The 19,620-nt window shown below is 38.6% G+C and overlaps 5 protein-coding genes across 5 annotated transcripts; 3 read left to right on the plus strand and 2 right to left on the minus strand.

The window, feature by feature from the left end:
* Positions 1-85: 85 nt before the first annotated feature.
* On the plus strand, positions 86-7,987 carry CBG14942 (the record flags this gene model as incomplete). Its single annotated transcript, XM_045242971.1, has 21 exons — positions 86-190; positions 241-642; positions 691-828; positions 878-975; positions 1,022-1,682; positions 1,708-1,844; positions 1,887-2,196; positions 2,240-2,529; positions 2,588-2,620; positions 2,729-3,077; positions 3,120-3,613; positions 3,660-3,903; positions 3,953-4,079; positions 4,130-4,323; positions 4,777-5,121; positions 5,167-5,402; positions 5,450-5,561; positions 6,688-7,071; positions 7,119-7,646; positions 7,693-7,872; positions 7,919-7,987. 21 exons carry the CDS (start codon positions 86-88, stop codon positions 7,985-7,987), a joined length of 5,436 nt encoding a protein of 1,811 aa, XP_045095570.1.
* A 556-nt stretch (positions 7,988-8,543) lies between these two features.
* Positions 8,544-9,025, plus strand: CBG14943 (the record flags this gene model as incomplete). The annotated part of the gene is made up of 2 exons (XM_002639078.1): positions 8,544-8,645; positions 8,696-9,025. 2 exons carry the CDS (start codon positions 8,544-8,546, stop codon positions 9,023-9,025), a joined length of 432 nt encoding a protein of 143 aa, XP_002639124.1.
* A 331-nt stretch (positions 9,026-9,356) lies between these two features.
* On the plus strand, positions 9,357-16,603 carry Cbr-fer-1 (the record flags this gene model as incomplete). Its single annotated transcript, XM_045242986.1, is given in 20 exon segments — positions 9,357-9,425; positions 9,490-9,603; positions 9,652-9,993; positions 10,035-10,319; positions 10,360-10,826; positions 10,873-10,984; positions 10,999-11,184; positions 11,229-11,494; positions 11,538-11,922; positions 11,970-12,760; positions 12,861-13,464; positions 13,508-13,771; positions 13,818-13,999; positions 14,043-14,727; positions 14,745-15,263; positions 15,309-15,505; positions 15,561-15,781; positions 15,827-16,014; positions 16,053-16,346; positions 16,394-16,603. The coding sequence occupies 20 exon segments, from the start codon at positions 9,357-9,359 to the stop codon at positions 16,601-16,603; spliced, it is 6,381 nt and encodes a 2,126-aa protein (XP_045095571.1).
* Positions 16,604-16,811: 208 nt separating this feature from the next.
* On the minus strand, positions 16,812-18,094 carry Cbr-crn-1 (the record flags this gene model as incomplete). Its single annotated transcript, XM_002639080.1, has 4 exons — positions 16,812-17,010; positions 17,054-17,205; positions 17,254-17,961; positions 18,005-18,094. The coding sequence occupies 4 exons, from the start codon at positions 18,092-18,094 to the stop codon at positions 16,812-16,814; spliced, it is 1,149 nt and encodes a 382-aa protein (XP_002639126.1).
* A 423-nt stretch (positions 18,095-18,517) lies between these two features.
* CBG14946 lies at positions 18,518-19,388 on the minus strand (the record flags this gene model as incomplete). The annotated part of the gene is made up of 4 exons (XM_002639081.2): positions 18,518-18,682; positions 18,743-18,927; positions 18,975-19,158; positions 19,257-19,388. 4 exons carry the CDS (start codon positions 19,386-19,388, stop codon positions 18,518-18,520), a joined length of 666 nt encoding a protein of 221 aa, XP_002639127.2.
* Between the last annotated feature and the right edge of the window lie 232 nt (positions 19,389-19,620).

A 19,620-nucleotide genomic window follows, 5' to 3' on the forward strand; every position in this document is an offset into this window, starting at 1 on the left:
TCATCTCTCTGGTTTCCTTGACAACCGACTTTGGATATTTCTTACGTCTTTCCTTGCCTTGGGAAAGTGTAATATACATGTACTGATGTCCCAAACTGCCGTTATAAACTATCCACAATTAGAAGAATTTCTGCAGAAGGAAGGATCAACAGAAGATGAAGCGAGAGCGTGGTACGATAAGTTGGTCGATGTAAGTTATACTTTGTTTAAATTCTGGCTCTAAATAAGGTACATCTACAGTATGAAATCGAGGGCTCCGAATCGCCGCAAGAAATAGAACTACTTTATAATGGAGCAAAGTATTTGATGAGTTTTGGATTCACGGCAGCAGAAGAATTACGAGATGTAGCGGAACACGAAGCAGTTACAATGGCAGAAAAAGAAGATCAATGGGAAGAACAGAAAACTGCGTTGAATTCAGAAATAGAAGCATTGAGAGATCGAATAACTTCGAAAGCAGAAATTGGAGATTCAACAGAAGCGTTTCGGGCACAAATCGACAGTTTGAAGGAGGAAAATAGGCAGTTGCAGCAATTGAATAGAGATAGAGATAGAGAAATGGCAGATCAAAGAGATCGATTCGAGAATTTGGCATCTCGAGTGGACACTCTTACAAGAGAAAGAGATGCACTTTCTGATCATGTTAGTTTTGAACTACAACTTTAAAAAATAATCTAGAAACTTTTTCAGAAAGCTCAATTAGAAGATACAATTCGAGAACTAAACCGCCGTATATCCGCCAAAACTGAAGACACAGGAGGAGATTGGGAAAGCAAAAAGCTGAAATTGAGGAATGAGCAAGTGCTGACTATAAGTAGACAAATGCAGGTTTGTTTGGAATTTAAATACATTCGAATTTTTGAAAATAGAAGTTTAGGCTGTAGTGACCCAGAATGAGGAATTGAGAGAAGAAATAGATCGAGTTAGTGATGCTCTGGAAGAAGCAACAAGAATCATTGAACAAAGTGCTCTCAGGTAAGAAAACTTTGGCTCAACTATTCAAATTTTTGAAACATTTCAGATACACCGAGATGACAAATAAATTGGAAATCAGCCAGTTAAGAATCGAAGAGCTTTACAATCAAAATCGACGGTTGACCCAAGTGCTTCCTGAAGAACTTGTCGAGCATGTGAATCAGTGTATTTCTGCTGCTGAGAACATGTTGACTGGAAAACCAACAGATAAAATCAACTTTTTGATTCAAGTTGCTGATCTTCTTGCTCCGAAATTTCTAAATGAAAATGATATGAAGGCGTTGGAAGATGCGACTGGAATGACGGAAGCAGTTGAACAAAAAGAGAAAATTGAAAGAGCCGATGAGAGAATTCGATCGTTACAGGAAGAGTTGAGCGCGGTGATGGAGGAATGTGCTCGAATGAGAACTATGATAAGGGAGGATCGAACTGGAGAAAAGGAGCAGGAACTGGAACAGTTGAAAAAGGAATTAGTGGATGCAACGACACTCGCAAGGAATTTATTCGGAGAAGCAATGTCAGAAGTGCCTGGACAAGATCCGACAACGACATTGCAGATGAGAATATTACAGCTGGAGCATACAATGGAACAGTTGAATGAAGAAAAAGAGAATCATAAGAAGACAATAGAAGAAATGCAATTTACGATTGAACAGAAAGACGAAAATAATGGGGATGTTCTAAGTGAGCTGAATCGATTGAAAGATGTAAGTTTAAAATACATTTGAAAAGGAATATAGGTTGTTTAAGGCAAAGTTCGGAAGTGCTCGAGAAGAAATTGCACGACTAGAAAAGCAGTTGAAATTCCGCGATGATCAGATTGGAAAACTTCAGCAGCACTGCACGCTACTCCAAGTGGAGTTAGGAAGGTCAGGAATAGTCATCTGAACAAAAACAATCATTTTTTTCAGGTATGCAGAAGGATCTTATAAATCGATCGCCAAGCCAACAACCCCAAGAAAAATCAAAAGACCCGACATACTTCTTATTTCAAAAAAAGAAAGAGACGAATCTAGAAAAGTAGTTGAATCTGAAGAAGTTGAATCTCCGAAAAAATCCTCGCCGAGAGTTGTGGAAGATGTCGAAACTCCAAAAACAGTTTCAACTCCGAAAACCACTATACGAGCTGAGCCAGCTTCACATTCTGGAGATTATTCAGATATTGCACAACAAGCAGTTTTGATTTCAAATCTCTATTATGAACTAATGCAGCTTCTGGAGGTAAGAACAATTCCTTTCCTTTTTTCAAACTTTATCAATTCAGGAAGCCTCATACAAAGACGAGCAATTGGTTCAAATGCAAAAGTCCTGGAAGTCAACCCAAACCTCATATCAGGAAATGAAAACTCAGTTAGAGTTGGCATATACTGAAATTAAGAAGTTGAAGAAAGAGAATATGATGGTCGAAGAGAAAACTTTGGACGAATTGAAATGTACGGAGTTGGTTGAACTTCAGCGACTCGTCGAAACAATCAATGTCGGAGGAACGGAAATGGAAAGAAGAATGGGAGAAGCGACGAGAATGTTGGTGACAGAGCGGATGGAAAGAATGAGGTATGAATCATGATAATCATGACTGGTACAAAAAATCGAATGAGCTGTAGAAGAGAAGACCGTGGCAGAAGGTCCCACAACGACAACTACCGTAAAGTTGTCGTTGTGGGACCACAGCACCGATTTTTTGATACCAGAACAAATAACCGGTTTTAAAATTGTTTTTCAAACATATTTTCATAAAAATAACCTTTTTCAGATTCACAAGACAATGCACAATTCTTAAAACTAAAGTTGAGAGATTAGAAGAGACCACAAGGAGATCTCGAGAAGCATTGAGAGAAAAGGAACTGGTTTCTCAAAGAACTATAAATCGGTTGAAGTATGAAAATGATACGACCACCATTGAAATCGGAAGACTTCAAACGAAACTTTTGCAAAGTGTTCCGACCGAAGATTATGATAAATTAATGAGAAAATATAAGAGATTGGTGAAGGAAAGCACTGGAGTAGAAACAAATAATGAAGATATTCCAAGACAGGAAATGACTGCTTTTTCAATGAATCCAAATGAAGCAGAAGTGGAAGCAAGAGAGAATATGCTCAAGGTAATCTAGGGATCGAACAGCGGATTTCAATGTTTTTTCCAGAAAATGATCGACGTCGTATCCGATCAGAGTGACTTTTGGAATCAAGAAGCTGCAATGCTCCAAGCAGAAAACGAAGAACTCAAGAAATTCATAGAAGACGTGGAAAACGAAAGTGATTTGAAGAGTGTGCTGGGAGCCGTAGAACGACGTCTTCTGAATACAATTCGAGAATTGAGAGAAAACGAGAGAGAATATTTGAGAGAGAAAAAGAAACAAAGAGGAAATGATGTTGAAGTGAGAAGGGATTCAGAAATACTTCGTCGAGAGAGAATGGCACTTATCAATGTGATAAATATTCTGCAAAGAGAGAATAAGATTCTCAGGGATCAGGCGATTGGAACGGTTAGTCTACAACAGTTGGAAATGTTGCGTTCAAATATCTTCAACGCACGGTTGAAAGAAACAGAAATAGCTCAAAAAATGGAAAACATAGACAAGATGAAGGAGGAGATGGAGACAGAAAATCTCAGGATTCGAGCCCTTCGAACCGCAAAGTTAGTTTTCTTTTCATTCGATTTCTGAAACAAACTTAATTTTCAGCGAAGTGATATCCACATTCGATGGGAATGAAATCAGACCTCAGAACAATAACGAAGTAGTTGAAAAGCAAATGCAAATGGCATATTTTAACGCATCCCAACAGAGTGCTAAAGCGAAACAATTGGAGAGATTAGTTCATTTGAAAGAGCAGAAAATGGCAGAATTGAATGAAGAAATGAGAGAATTGAGGAAATGGAATTTAGAATTGATTACTACAATAGAGACAATGAAAGATTTCAAAGCTGTAAGACTGAAGTTTCAGATACAAAATCTTTAATTTTGAATTTTGTTAGGGGAGAAGAGAATCACACCATAAGCCAGAAACAATCTCTATCGCAGCGGATATTGAAAACGGAGAAGACAGTTTGGATAAAGAAAGTGATTATGAAATGGACATAAGAAGTGAAACTTCATCATCCGGTATATTTCTTCCATGAAGAATTTTTATAAAATGAAATTCAATTTCTCAGAAGAATCCTCCGGAAGAATTGTGGTTCGAACCATTGTTCAAGACAATGTGGAAGCATTCGAAAATAGAATAAAAGAGATCAAAACATCAGCTCAATTGGCAGTTCAGGGATATAAGGAACAGTTGGAACTAAAGGAGATTGCAATTGAGAGATACAAAAAGCTTTTACGACAGAAAATTGATGAAGGTGTTCAGGTAGGACGAACCAGAGATGTCCGTATTCCGGATTCCGGATTCTGTGTTTTTTTCATTCCGGGTTCCGGATTCCGGATTCCGTATTCCGGGTTCCGAGAAATATTTTCATTCCGGATGTATAAATAGGAAAATAAGCATATTTTCCAATTTGCAAGATTTCTCTGACTTTTTTGAACTTCCGCGACTAAATATGCAAAAATATAGCACGCTATGTGTTTTTAGAACTTTTCTGCCCATTTGAAGAACTAAAAATTTTGGATTCCGCATTCCGGAATACGGATTCCGGGCTTTTTTCCATTCCGGATTCCGTATTTCGGATTCCGGAAAATTAGTTTCATTCCGTATTCCGGAGTCCGGAAATTTGTTTTATTCCGGATTCCGTTTCTCAAAAAATTCATTCGGGACATCTCTGGAAAATAGTTGGAATATAATTTCGCTTTATTGAATTTTTAGGTTATCGAAAAAGTGGAGATCGTGCAGCAGGAAATTGAAGTTCCTGATAGAGAAACTGAAGGGAGACTGAAAAATTCTGAAACAAAAGTGAGAGAATTGGAATTGGAAATCAAGAAAATGAGAGCCAGTATCAGAAAAGCAGAGAAGAAAATCGATGAGGAGAACACTGAAGAAGAACAGTCATGGAGGATAGAAAATCTAAAAGAATTTTTAGATGAAGAAGTACAAACTGAATGGGAAATATCACTTCCGCCTCATTCGGCTTACTCAAATTTAAATAATATAAATGAGGAAGAATTGGAAGAAATTCCAAAGTCTGCGAAAAGTGAGAAAGTGCGAAGATTGGTATGTACCGCCTACATTGGAATTGAATGGGAAAGTTTGTTTTAGGAAGAGGAAATGCAATTACTGCAAGAATTAGTGGCGAAATCCGATTCAAAGGACGGAGAGAATATGCGACAGAAGTCAGAAATTCGAGATTTGAAAGCGAGAGTTCAGAGATTAACAAAGACAAATAAGGAGTTGTTGGCAACATGTGAGAGTATAAAAGAGGATGCGTTAGCTGAGTTATCGACGTTTAGAAGAAATAATGAAACAAGTGATGAGAAAAGAATGTTAGATTTGAGGTGAGTGCTCTTGGAATTTGCTTGAAAACTATTTAATTGAGTTTTAGAGTGGAATTGGAGAGAATTCGAACGACGAATCGAACTTTGCGTAATGCTAATGAAGAGTTGAAAACTGAATTGAATCGTTTGAAGCAGATTTTGGAAAAAAAGGACAACAAGGTTAAATTTTGTTTTGGGCTCATCTGCATCAAGTCTTCTGTATTTTTATATTCACCGTAAAACCTGTATTAGAAGAGCCTTCTATTTGTTCCATGGTAACTCCGGAGGGCCCTTTTATTTTTCGGGCCATTTTTTCCCGAAATTTCACATCAAAATACTCGACGAACTTTCGTTCAAAATTTATGAAAATCTAACAATTTCATCAAAATTGATTAAAATTTTCATGAAAAATAGTGTTTTTCAACAAATTTCTATTAAATTTCTGAATTTCCGGAATTTTTTTCATTGAAAACGTATTTTTTTTAATTTCAAAATACATTTTGAAAGAGCTCCTTCTTCAGAGAGGACCCTTCTATTACGGGGGCCCTTCTATTACAGGGGAGGGGGCTTCTAATTTTCCAAGCCTCTCGCGGAGGGTCCTTCTATTAGAGGGGCCCTTCTATTAAAGGGTCTCTTTTAATACATGTTTTACGGTAAAAATGGCTCTGGGCAATTTTGCCGCCGTGATAATATAGACGAATGGAAAGATTTCAGACTGCAAAAATTATTTTTGGGTTTTCAAATATTATTTTTCTGGTAGAAAATGTTCTCAAGTAAGGTTTCGGAATGTTTTGAATTTCAGAATGTCCCCTATAAGAGAACGATCATTTTTGAAAATCCTGTTTTTATAGTCCAAAACCTTTCCAAAGCCTGAATTATAACGGTGAAGAAATGTCCCGGAGCCTTCTGAAATATTTTAGCTGTCTGAGGAAAAGAAGGTTGAGACGCACAGAAAACTGACTGCGTCTCCACCCCTCTCAGTATGTGCCATTTACCTTAAAACCTGTAATAGAAGGGCCCCCAAACTTTCAACTTTGAGTAAATTTATCTAGGTTCATTCGGAAGATTTTAACAATTTGTCATGTAGTAAATTGTTTATTCCAATATCACAAATATTTTATCAGTTGACACATTTTTGATATCTTTTACAGTAATCGAGATAATTGAGCTCAAAGTTGGTAGTGTGGGGGCCCTTCTATTACAGGTTTTACGGTAGGCTTGCCGCTTGGAGAAACCTACCGTAACCTTCAAACCTACCGTTCATTTCAGACAGCAATAATAGTGAAAAAAAAACCTTTTATTACAGAATGATGTGGATGAATGGATAAAGAAAAAACGACAGGAGGAAACAATTGCGTCTCTGAAGGAGAAATTAAAAAGTAAGCTGACTTATTCGAATGCTGCGAACAAAATTTTTGTTACAGAAAAGGAAATGACTGAAAAAGAGAATTTGGAAAAGTTGAAGAAGCGAGAAATGGTGATTGAGACCATGAGGAATGATCAAGGATTGCGGAGTGCTGAAATAGAAAGATTGCAGAGAAAACTGAAATTGGTAGGCTTCAATTTTCAATGTAAATCTAATTCGCAATTTCTATTTCAGAATGATCCTACAGTCATAAAAACGAAAGTAGAGACAGAATGGAAATGGAAGTTAGAAATCCTAGAAGCAAGTATTACCAAAAAGAATGAGGTGAATAACTTCGAATTCTCTGATTTTCTAGAAAATTAAAGTTACAGGAACTATCTGTTCTACACAAAAGCATCTCACGGATGAAGTCCGAAATAGAGCATTTGAAGTCGAAACATGTGAAAGAGATTGAAAAGATCCAAGTGGAGAATATCGATCGAATTCGAAAAGAAGTAACCAAAACACGAGAAGAAGTTAAAAAATCGATGACTGTAATTCGACCATCAATGAGTTCGGTTCAAATTCAAACAGATTTAATTCAAATGGATGATAAGACAACTGGTAGAAGTACCGGAAGAAGTCATCGATCTGGTGAAAGTCATAAATATCTGCACAAAGTGAAATCTTTGTCTTCTTCTTCTTCATCAACTACATCTTCTTCGAATTCAAAATCTCATCCAAAAACTCCAACTTCCTCTTCAAACAGTTCAGTTGAAGCCGTTTCTGATAGACGATCAAGTCGGAAGTCTCTTGATAAAACGTTATCTCTGGGCCGGACTCTTGACGGTTTAGAATTATCAGCTCCTGAAAAATCAGAAAGAAGCGACTATCATCAACTGAAAGAGAGTTTGAAATTGGTTAGTGTCCTTGTTAGGAGTTCGAATTTTTTAAAATTAATTTCAGACTCGTGAAAGACTGGAGGAAAGTCAAACAAATTTGGTTAGAATGGAAAAAGATTACTCATCGCTTTTCGAGAAATTTGATAATCTGAAATTACGGTCCCAAAGAGATGAGAAACCAACTGGCGCTGTACTGGTTTTATCAGATAAACTAGCAGCGAAAGATAGAGAAATTGCTCAACTGGTGGGTTGCACATGTATAATTGTTCATAAATTATTTTAATTTTCAGAAAACCCACATTTCCCAATTGCAAAGAACTATTCATTTACAAGGCATCTCAGAATCCCGAATTCATTGATACTTATGATTTTTGAATAAATTGAATAAAGTGTTCATCTTAAAAGACATTATTTATTAAAATTGTTTAATCAAAATTTGGAATTTAGCAAAATAATTTTAGTTTTACTTCATCGATTGAATTTAATGTATAGTACCGTTAAACAAGTTACAAAACCGTACTATTCAGTTGATTTTCGGTCACTTTGAGCATTTTCTGGAGTCTGGAGCTCGGCTGTCAAGTTTCCGATCACTTTAACTTTTTAGGAAATGGTCAAAATGGCCGAAACTCAACTGAAAAATACGTTTTTGTAGATCTTTTCGAACAGTACTGTGCATACAGACCTCCTGCTCCAATGAACAAGGTTTCCTGAAATTTCAAATGTCTCAATAGTTCATAAATAGTTCATAGTACAGTTTTTTTGCGTGAATCCTTCACCAAACAACAAAAATCCACTTCTCACAGATTTCAAATTTTTCTGAGTGAACAACCAAATATTTCCTGGCGTTCTTTCGTTTTCTTGTCAGTTTTCGATATTCAAATTATCAAATAATTTATTATTCGTTCACAGAAGAACATGACAGAGAACATCAATACACTCCTTCAACAGGCTCAAATTTGTCTTCACATGATTGTTCCGGCTCTTCTAGCTGGCTACGCTCTTGTTCAATGCGGCAAGGTACTGTATCTCTATTTCTGACCTACATATTTCCAAAATTCATTTTTCAGAAACCTGCTCCTCCACCAGCAGGTGGTGCAGCCGCTGCCAAAGCTGGAGGTGAATCGAAAAGTTCCAAAGAAGGTGATAAACCGGAAGGAGACAAAGCAAATGCTCCAAAAGCTCCAGCTGACAAAGATGCGGTTGCTGGAACCCATGATCCAAACTATCAGACGTTGGCTGGAGTCGATGGAAATGTATTCCAAGAGAAAGGAAAACCCGCCGCTGCTGGAGGTGCTGCACCTGCTCCTAAACCTGGAGGACCTGGAATGGCAGCCACTCATGATCCGAATTATCAAACTTTGGCTGGAATTGGAAACGATTGTTTTGATAAGAAGTAGTGAATAAACTGGAATTCTTCTGATAACAAACATTAACTGGTGCTTATTTCGTTCTTGAATAAACATTTGTATGTAATTATATCTAGTTGGTTAAACCAACTTGGTTTATTATTGTTATTTTAGTATCAAGTTGTTTGACCTATTTGATGTTTTGGTACTCCATTCTTCCGTAACAGACACGCGTTAGCCAATAAGCTTTTAAAAATATATCTTGAATATTCACGTGAACGCCAACGTATCCACGCTAAATTCCACAAAGATCCACGAAATGTTGCCACGTGATCTAAAAGAGCTTCTGAAGCGTGAAGTTGTCAGCTGACAGCATTCAAAAATGGCGGTCAAAGACAAACTGAAGAAAGTGAAACAAAAACTGACACCTGTTGCATCATCCAGTGAAGTGGTACGTAGCTTCGGAGCCCAAATTAAAAAATAATTTATTGGGAAAAATTTAACAAAAATTTCAGTCAAATAACCCGGAAAACGATGGAGCTGAAGAAGATTCAGACAATAATTCAAAGAATACAAGCAAATCAAGCAAGCGGAGCAGCGAGAGTACAAATGGAAAATCAGCATTTACGGTTTGAGACATGAAAATAACCAAGCAGACGATTTGATTTGTTATTCAGGATAATTCGGAAGACGAGGGGTCGGAAATCGAATTGCTTCCAGATGATGGGAAGAACTTTGGGAAGAGAAAGTTACAGGATACTGACAAACCATGTACATGGAATATTCTCGTACGAGTCATTGAGGCTAAAGATGTCAGCGCAGGTGAAATTTTTGAATTTATGTTTGATTCGGTAACTTTGGGTCGTTCAGGCTCCGCAAGAGTTCGTACTGTTTTTGATGAGAAATCCAAAATGACTCGTACAGTAACCCATGCGATTCCCAAATGGCGTCAGAATATTCTCTACACTCAGAAGAACATTCCGTTAGAAAAGTTGGCATCCAAAGTTCTCATTCTGAAGGTATTCGGCCTTCTAGTTCTTTGTAAAAATAATTGATTCAGCTCGTTCGGCCAACTACACTGGGAGAAACAAATATTGGAGAATTTTCTTGCTACCTATCGGAAGTGATTCATTCTCCTGATCGATCAGTAGTAGCCAAATGGGTTGCTCTTGGTTTCCCTGGAATGGATGATGAGGAACCGGATGACTTTGCATATGAAAATTGTGGATTTCTGAAAGTGACTCTGTCCGTTTATCGTATTGACGAATCGCCGCCACAGTTGATTGACGACGATGGAAAAGAACAGATTTGGAGTGGAGCACATCTCAGTGATTATACTTTAAAGGTGAGAGAACCTCGAATATTATCCTGAATTGCTAATTTAGGTTCGATTCTTTTCTGTGGAGCAGTTGATTCGGAAAATGATAAACGAGAAAAAGTTGAAGAAAAAGCAAAAATTCTATGTGACTGTTGATTGTGGAGGACATAAAACAGAGACGACACAGGAGACAGCATATCTGGATGAAGAGGATAACACGGCGTCTGTCAAGTTTCAACAGGAAATCTATATTCCGATTCAATGGCCAACTGTCATATCAGAGGTTGCTTTGCACCACAAACAATGGTACAATTCATATTTACAGATTGTTTTCTCTTTGTACACAAAACGCGGAAGAAGCAAGACTTGTATCGGGAAGGCAACGATTCCCCTGAGAAAGATTTATGAACCAGGAGAAACGGGATTTCTTCCAACATTTGGACCTGCATATCTCAACGTTTTCGACTGTGAAAGGGTCACTAGATTCAGTCTCTTCTCAAAGAAAAATAGAGGAGCGCAACAAGATGGAAGCCGGTAGAAAAAACAGTTTCTAGAATTAATGTTTTAACACAGTTTTCAGATTCATTGGACGTCTTTTTCTTGCAATCGATTGTGTTGAATACATGGGAGAATCTGCAGCTCAACGAATGCATCTCGATCATTCTCCAATCATAGAAGCTGAAGCGATTACTGTAGGAGTATGAAGACGAGGGTTCAAGACATTGATTATTTACAGAGAAGTGTCGAGTTTTACAGCGCATTCTGCTCAATGAGTGCTCTGAACATGATCAATCCTCAGTTTGCATCTGATCCAATTTGTATTTTGATGTCGATTGGTCCTTATGGTAGCATCAGTTCGGAGACCAAATCATGCAGTAGCTCAACTCTACCCGTACGATCCTTGAATTGATTTCTAACTTTTTTGATTTTTTTTAGGCTGAACCGAATTGGGATGGCTGCAAGTACTTCGCAATGCCGTGGGGAAACTTACGTCCAGTTGCTGAAGTGAATGGAGCATTCGAATCAATTGAGTACAGAATTGAAATGAGCAATGTTCTGATGAAGATGACAAACATGCTGGATAAAATGATTTGGGAAGTGAGAAGAATCGGAAATGGAGCAATTGATCATGTTGCTTCCGTTGGAATAGAAGCATTGAACTATCTGGAACAGATGATCGAATCCTCTAGTGCTTACTTGAAGTTAGTTTAAAGCATGCAATCTAACTATTCCAATTCTTTTCAGACATGTCAGCATAGTGACCAGAAGTGATCTAGACCGAAATCTCCTTTCTTCTCGTAAAGAAAAAGTTGTCAAACTGAAGGAGCATTTCGAAAAAGAGCACTTCAACGTTGATTATTCTGATGAAGAGGTGGATGCTAAACTTCTTCGGATGCTTCTCCAAATGAGATCTCTAACATTTGATTTGGCTGAAGACATTCAAATAAGTATCCCTCCTGTCATAATAAAAATGATGTCATATGGGAAACTCATTGGATTTGCTAAAATTCCAGTTTTGGAAATATTCCAATCGGGAGAAGATGCTCAATCCGGAGAATGGTGTGGCAGAACAAGACCAATCAACATTCAATGGCCAACTCTTCTTGATCAGAGAAACAGGAAGAAAGAGGTTTGTTTTGTAATCGTTATATTTCCTTTCATGAATGCTTTTTTCAGTTCGTTGCTGTTCTTCATGCGAAGATGTGGTTTGGACATAACAGCAGATTGTCAAAGTGGAAGGATCATGTACAACCAGCCGAAGTAAGACGATTCATGGAAATGTACGAAATGCAGTCTAAAGGGATCACACTCAAATGGAAGGACAACGATTCGGGACTTTACGATGGGAACGGAGAAAGAAGTGATAAGCTACCAGAGCTACAGAAAGGATGGACTCCAGTTGGTCATTGGGTTGTGATGAACACTAGAGAGATGTTTGTTCCGAGACTTGGCCATCAGACAATCCATGACAAAGCATTCGAAGTACAGAAGAAATCTGAGAAAGGGGCATGGAAACATATGAAATACACGGATTTCTATGGAAGCGAGTTGACTCGTGAAGACTTTGAAAAGGCGTCGAAAGGATACAAAACTGATACTTGGGTTCCTGATAAGTTCCGAAACAATGGAGATGACAAAGGATGGGTTTACTCGACGAATGGCGTTTTCTTCGGTGATGGAGTATCCACTGATCGAGAGGCGAAGGAGCATCACAACTTTAGAATCCGTTGCATTAAACGATCAAGGAAGTTAGAGGCGTATAATAAAGAGTTGGAGGACTTTGAGCACTTTCGCACAATAATGGGCAATGAGAACTGGGAGGTGAGTAAAAACTGGCAATTTGAAAAAAAAACAGTTTTTATTAGTATTCTGCGAGTAAGAAAGAAGGTCCATATCACGATGGAGAAGATGGTTCTGATAGGATCCGAAGAAGAAGATACATCCGAGAGGTTGAACATCAAGAGTAAGTTTCTATATAGAGACATTTGACACATTTTAGTTCTCTGATTGTTTTTTCAATCCAAAACTCTGTTTTCAAAGTTCGAAATAACTTTTTTTAAATTTCAGCACAGATGCGGATGATCCAAGATTTCGTCTCTACGAATATCAAATGGAAACGGCAAAATGGCAACTCAGATGCTATGTTATGTGGGCAAATGCTCTTCTTCCGGTTGTTAAAAATTCTTCTCGAGCATTCGTTCGGGTTTCGTTTGCTCATCAAACAAAACAAACCATGTTGGTCGACAACTCACAAAATCCAATTTGGAATGAAACTGTGATGTTTCGTTCAGTGTTGATAGCTGGCGGAACTCACGATATCATGAGATATCCTCCAGTTATCTCGGTTGAAGTTGTCGGAGAATGCACAAATAACGAAGAAGCGAATCTCGGAAGATTTGAGACAACACCAACAGTCATCTGCTCGAAGACGGATCATCGTGGAACACCACAATGGTTTCCTCTACGATTCTCGAAGGGACGTACTCGTGGAGCAGTTTTGGCATGTTTCGAGTTGTATCAAGAAGAAGAAAAAGATTTGATTCCATTGGAACCTGGACTGAAACATAATGCCAAGGAGAGAAGAGAAATTCCATCTGAGTTCCGTCCGCAATTCGACAAGTATCATATCCAGTTTCTGTGTTGGGGTGTCAGAAATCTCAAAAAGCATAAGGTATACTATATCAGCTGAAGTTTCCGATAAAGACATGTTTTAGCTTCTTGCCGTTCGTCGTCCATTCGTCGAACTTGCAATCGGTGACCAAGAATTCACTCTGGAACCTCTAAAAGACGTTAGGAAGAATCCAAACTTCCCAGAGCCGATGATTGTATTCGCTGAAGTGATTCTCCCTTCTGCTCTCGAACTCTCTCCTCCATTCATTATCAATCTTTTTGATGCAAGATCTTTCAACCGGAAACCTCTTGTTGGCTCATGTTTGATTTCTGATCTGCACAAATTCATCTCTCACATCATTCCAAAGGTGAATTCACTTTTTTTGAGTATATAAATAATTTATATTCCAATAGGCTAAAAGTGATCATGCTGAGAAGTGGGATGTACTTGAAGAAATCGTTCTGGAAGAGCATGATAAAATCATTAAAATGGTTCGACTTCCAACTCTGACTGTCGATCCAATGGTTCCTCTTGATTGGTGGAGTCGTTACTATGCTTCAATGTCACAATTCCACAGATCACCTGGATATCCAGAGTACGTTTAGTTACAAAAACGGTCAATACTTGTTAATCTACAGATCTGGAATGGAGTATTTGCGAGTGTTCCGTCGACCACTAGAAGAAATGAACGGATACAATCATTTCACTGATTTCTTGAGCACATTCCCATTCGTCAAATCAATGAAAGGTGATTTCGATGATCCAGAAGAAAAAGAAAAAGCCGGAGAGCTGAAATGTCGTCTCTTGGTTTCTAAAATCAAAAAAGACAAACCACCAGCAGCCATCAATCCAGTCGTCGACTTTGTTGGTCCCACCGAATGTCTCGTCAGAATTTACATCATCGAAGCTAATGGATTGATTTCGAATGCCCGAAAAGGAAGAGTTGATTCATATGTGAAACTCCGTTGTGGTAAACAAAAAGTGAATCTAAAAAAGAATTATCGGGCTGAATGCTGCGACCCAATTTTTGGAGAAAGGATTGATGTGACAGTGACGATTCCATTGGAAAAGGATCTCAAGATTACGGTGATGGATAAACGAAGGATTCTTACGGATCAGGAAATCGGTTCCACCACGATCGACCTTGAAAATCGTCTTCTCACTAAATGGAGGGCTACTTGTGGTCTCAGTGGACAGTACACTGTGCATGGAGAGCAACAATGGAGAGATCAAATGACTCCTTTGGAGATTCTTAAATCGTTCAAATTTGTGTTTGTTTCTAAATTTAGAATTTCTCTATTTCAGATACTGCTACAAAATGATGTTGTCCGTTCCAAAAGTTGAGAGTAGACAAACAGATAAAGGAGAAGAGAAAGGGATCACAATCGAGAAAATCACGTTCTGGTTTTCCGATGTTATTCATGTCATCGAAAAGTGAGCTAGTTTTGAATGAAACTCAATTGATTTGGGAATTTTTCAGCGAAGAAGTTGCCATGTTGAATTCCCAACGGCAGAAAGCTGGAAAAGAAGAAACTGATGATAAGGAAGAAGATCGTTCTCCAGGAAGTTGGGATGACGTTGACCTGGAAATGGAAAAAGAGAAAGAGAGTTGGGAGAAGCAGAGAAGCAAGGAGGTCAAACCAAAGAAATCAGCACCTGGAAAAGAGGAAACGGCAGAAGGAGAGATCAGAAAGAAAGCGAAGCTGAGAATCATGGGAACTCAACTGGAAACTATCGCTCTGTTTCTTTTGAGACAGATCAATTTAGTTCCAGAACATGTCGAGACACGTCCATTGTTTTCTGATAAATGTGGTCGAATTCAGAAGGGAGAACTTCGGATGTTCGTTGATATCTTCCCGGTCGGTTCTATATTTTTTAACTAAAAAGGTTACAAAGTGTTTCAGAAAGAATACGGATCCATTCCTGCTCCATTCAACATTTCACCTAGAAAGCCTGTCAGCTATCAACTCAGAATTGCCGTGATGGATGTCCGTGGAGCCATTCCAGTCAAACGAAGCTTCGCTGAGCCAGTCTCCGATCTTTATGTCAAGGCATTCATCAACGGCATGACGAAGGGACATAAAACAGATACACATTTCCGGTGAAGCTGGCGGAACAAAAACTTAGATAACGATAATAACTTACACTAATTTCAGAGTTCTCGATGGAACTGGTGAGTTCAATTGGCGTTTTTTGCTCAACTTCGACTACAATCCGTGGGAGAAGAAAGTAGTGGCATACACCAAAACGCGTTACTTCCGAAAGCCAGTTGAAGAGCTCGTTGATCCGATTCTCGTCATCGAACTTTGGGATAAAAACAAGTTCCGGAAAGATCGTCTTCTTGGAGATATCGAGCTCGATCTTCTTGATTTCATTGGTATTCGGGAATTGAAGAAAATGAATTGAAATTCCATTTTTACAGAAGGAATTGGTTCTCCAGCTGACGTTGGAGTCTACTCCACCAAACAAAGAAAGAAACGAGTGAAGTGCCCAAAGTGTTGTACCAGTCGTGGATGTCTCTGTCGTTGTTGCATCTTCTGCTACGAAACAAAATGTCTCTGTGGAAGAAGAAAAGTCAAGAAGAAGCCGTTCCCGAAACCTGTGGTATTTGCAATCTAATTCTAATGGGAAAATACGTTTTACTTCAGCTGTTTGTCGAGCCAGAAGGTTATGACGACACCGTCAATATCTTTGAAGCTCGCAATTTGTATGGTTGGTGGCCGATGTTGACAGATGAGTATCCACATGTAAGTTGTGAATCAAAGCAACTACAAAACTGCATCAAAATTCAGGAAGAGCCTCAAAATGCTAAAAAGAAGAATGATGACATCGGAAAAGATCCGAAATGGATCATGGGACTCGTTGAGATGGACATGATGCTGTTGACAAAACAAGAAGCAGACCAAGAACCGGCTGGAAAGAAACGAGCAGAGCCGAATCACGTCAGCCACATTTTAAAGATACTTGTTTTCTCATTGTTTGATTTCAGAGCCCATTCTTGGAGAAGCCAAACCGCAAAACGTGGGCCAATTCATGGCTGGTTTCGCGGATCAAGCCATGCATCAAATACTTTTGGCACTACTACGGTCTCCAAATACTTCTCTGGATCCTCATTATTGCTCTTCTGGCTCTAACTATTTTCGCACTCATTCAAACCTGGCCAATCATTTTAGTAGAAATTTTTAAAGGAATTTTCTAAACTCTCCCCCCCCCTCCTTTTTTTCCCTAAAGTAGGATATACTTGCATTCTATGTTTCTTCTTTAGATCACAATCTATAGAAGTTGTTGTTGGTTTTTTTCTTTAATAAATATGAATTAAAAATAAATGTGAATTCGTCAATGTTCAAAATTTATCAAACTGATAATACTCGAGATCATAATTGAAGTGGTCAGCATTTTTTTTGTGCCTACTTTGCCTTCTTCTTTGGTGGACCACTCTTCTTGCCACCCTTTTTCATCTTCTCAGCTTCTTCCTGAGCCTTCCTTTTAGCAACTGTGACACATTTGACTTGAGATGAGACAGTGAAGAATGAATCAATGCGTCCTTGGGTGCCAGCGTTTCGGCTTTTTTGCATTCTAACCATTGCTGAACGGATTCGATCCTCGCTAAAGATTTTTATTCAGAATAAATTGTAGTGACGGAACTTACCTGAAGTTCTTTTCGCCGCACATAAACTTCACGATTCCCTCAACGTCAGGATCTTTCCATGTTAGCTCCACTTCGTCACATTTCATCACTTCTGGTTCGTGGAAAAGCTCACGAGCCCGTTTGTATGGCCAGTCGGCTGGAGGTGGATATTTCTGAAATTTCAAAATGAAAAAGTATTACGAATGTTCTTTCTCACATACCGTCTGATCAATATTCTCAAGAACAGTCTCGATGTTTTTGTGTTGCTTGATCAATTCAACAGCTTTTTTCGGGCCAATTCCACGGATGGTTCCACAGTAGTCACAGCCAAGCAGAATGCAAAGATCAATGAATTGATCTTTAGTCAGTTGCATCTCCTCTAATACACGAGCCAGATGGAACTCCTTGATCGGAATTTTTTTCGCCTCCGGAGCCAATAAGTGTCTTAAAAGAACACACGATCCGAAAGTGAGAGCGTCCATGTCCTCTGTAGCTGTTCCATACACTTTTCCTGCTTTGACAAGATTAGCACATTGTGCTTCAGCTTCGCACGGAGCTTCAACCACCGGAATCCCCATCAATCCCAGCAACTGTTTGACTTCTTCGTTTTGCTGCTTTGTTACCTTAACCAGACGTCTTTCAAACTTCTCCGCTTCTTTTGCATCTCCTTTCTCTTTAGCCTCGGTCAATGCCTTTTCAGCTTCAGCACGTCGTTCTGTACGCTTTTCAAGCTCTCCACTCTTCATGTCTGGTGGTTTTCCATCGAAGACATAGACTGGTTTGATTCCATTATCAATCATCCGAATAGTTCGATAGAACATTCCCATCAGATGACTTGTGGTTTCACCATCTTCACTCTGCATTTGCGAACCATCTTGGCGAATAGCAATCAGGAACTGGTACAAGCACATGGAAGCATCGATCGCAACCTGAAATATGGAAATTAAATATTGAACAAATGTGATGTGTCACTTTTCTTCCGAAGAAAGCTTTGATTTCTTGCACTTTGATCGCAGATGGCGCATGATCCGCAATAACCTGGGAAAGTCCTTTAATTCCCATGGTGATTAAGCTTCGAAGTTAGTAATTGTAAATAATTCCTGTAAAATTTTGAAAATTGAGCAGTTTAACATAAAAATGTGATTCGCGAGACAGCGCAGATTCAGGGAAAGACATATTCTGAAAAATTTCATTGAAAACAGTGAAATTTTGCTGATTTTCACGAATTATAGCAATTCTTTGTTTTCATTGTATGAGAAAACCCAAAAAAAGACAAATCCAGAAAATTATTCACACTTCAAATTTGCCGAATTGGCGCGAAACAAGTGCGTTCGGTCGTGCCAACAGAGCGTGCTTACGAAAAGAGGGCGGTACCTCGATGACAGTAATCCAAGCATGGTGGCGAACGGAAACGAACGAAACTTTTATCGAGAAACAAGAACAACAAAACATTAACAGCATAAAATTGAGCAATTAGCGGAAAATTTAGTATTCATCCCCATCCATGTTGTCATCACTGCCACCATCGCCATATCCTTCGCCGTTATCGAAATAGTTCGAGATGTAGTCGTTGTCTTCTTCTTGATTATCATCGTCCGATAGGGGATTCTCTTCTTCTTCAGCTGCAGATTTTTCACTCCCGGAATCGTTCTGTAAAAACAGGTTTCACAATATATTCTGAAAAATTCATGAAAGAATACTAAAACCAACATCATTATCTGGTTTATCGTCATCATCCTCTTCCTTATTATGCCCTTCTTTTTCTTCCAACTTGTTAAGTTTTTCTGCAATCAACGAGTCATCATTGGCAAGTTTGCGTTTCTTTGCTCCGGAATCTTTCGATAACTTATTGCTCGATCGCCTCCAGACAAGCTCAGAAGGCATTTGTGACATATCTTAAAAAGAATGAGGCATTTAATATATTATGGGAAAGATCGATTACCGATATCAAGTTTTTCCCGTTTAATGAGTGAGTACTTATCCAAGTACCGTTTAATTTCGTCTTCTTTTTCTGCCTCGATGAAAAACTGAGAATCTCGCATTCGCTGATCAAGTTCAACTTTGAGTCGAGACACATAAAGCATATCGGTAGTCATTTCAAGAGGAACTGGCTCTCGTCGCACTTTCTGGAAATATTTTGAGTCATATCAATGACCAGCAGACATCGGCGTTGCTTCCATCAGTATAAACTACTAGATGGCAAGTTCTAATTCATTTTTCATACCGGATACAACGCTGGCGGCTCAATTTTCTGTTGGGACATCATTTTAGCCATGTCATATCGTGCAATTCCCAACGCGTTGGCAACACTTCGCATTGTGTTTGACGAACCACCTCCTCGACCTTTTCCACTCATCTGGATATGTTATTTTTATATGAAAAAGGATCACAATGGACTACTCAAGTATAAAAGCAATTTTAGATACTTTTGCGTTGCGACTTCGAATTGAACAGATTTCTTATGCAAAAAAAGAACAAAGGTATAAATCAGAGAAAAAGTAAGAAACTGATGGCTTTACAAGGTCTAAACAATACAATCACCTAGGAACGAGAGTTCGTAGAATGCGGAACAACAAAAAAAAAGAGAA

Source organism: Caenorhabditis briggsae (genome assembly GCF_000004555.2).
Source record: "Caenorhabditis briggsae complete genome, chrI, whole genome shotgun sequence".
NCBI classification, from domain to species: Eukaryota; Metazoa; Nematoda; class Chromadorea; order Rhabditida; family Rhabditidae; genus Caenorhabditis; species Caenorhabditis briggsae.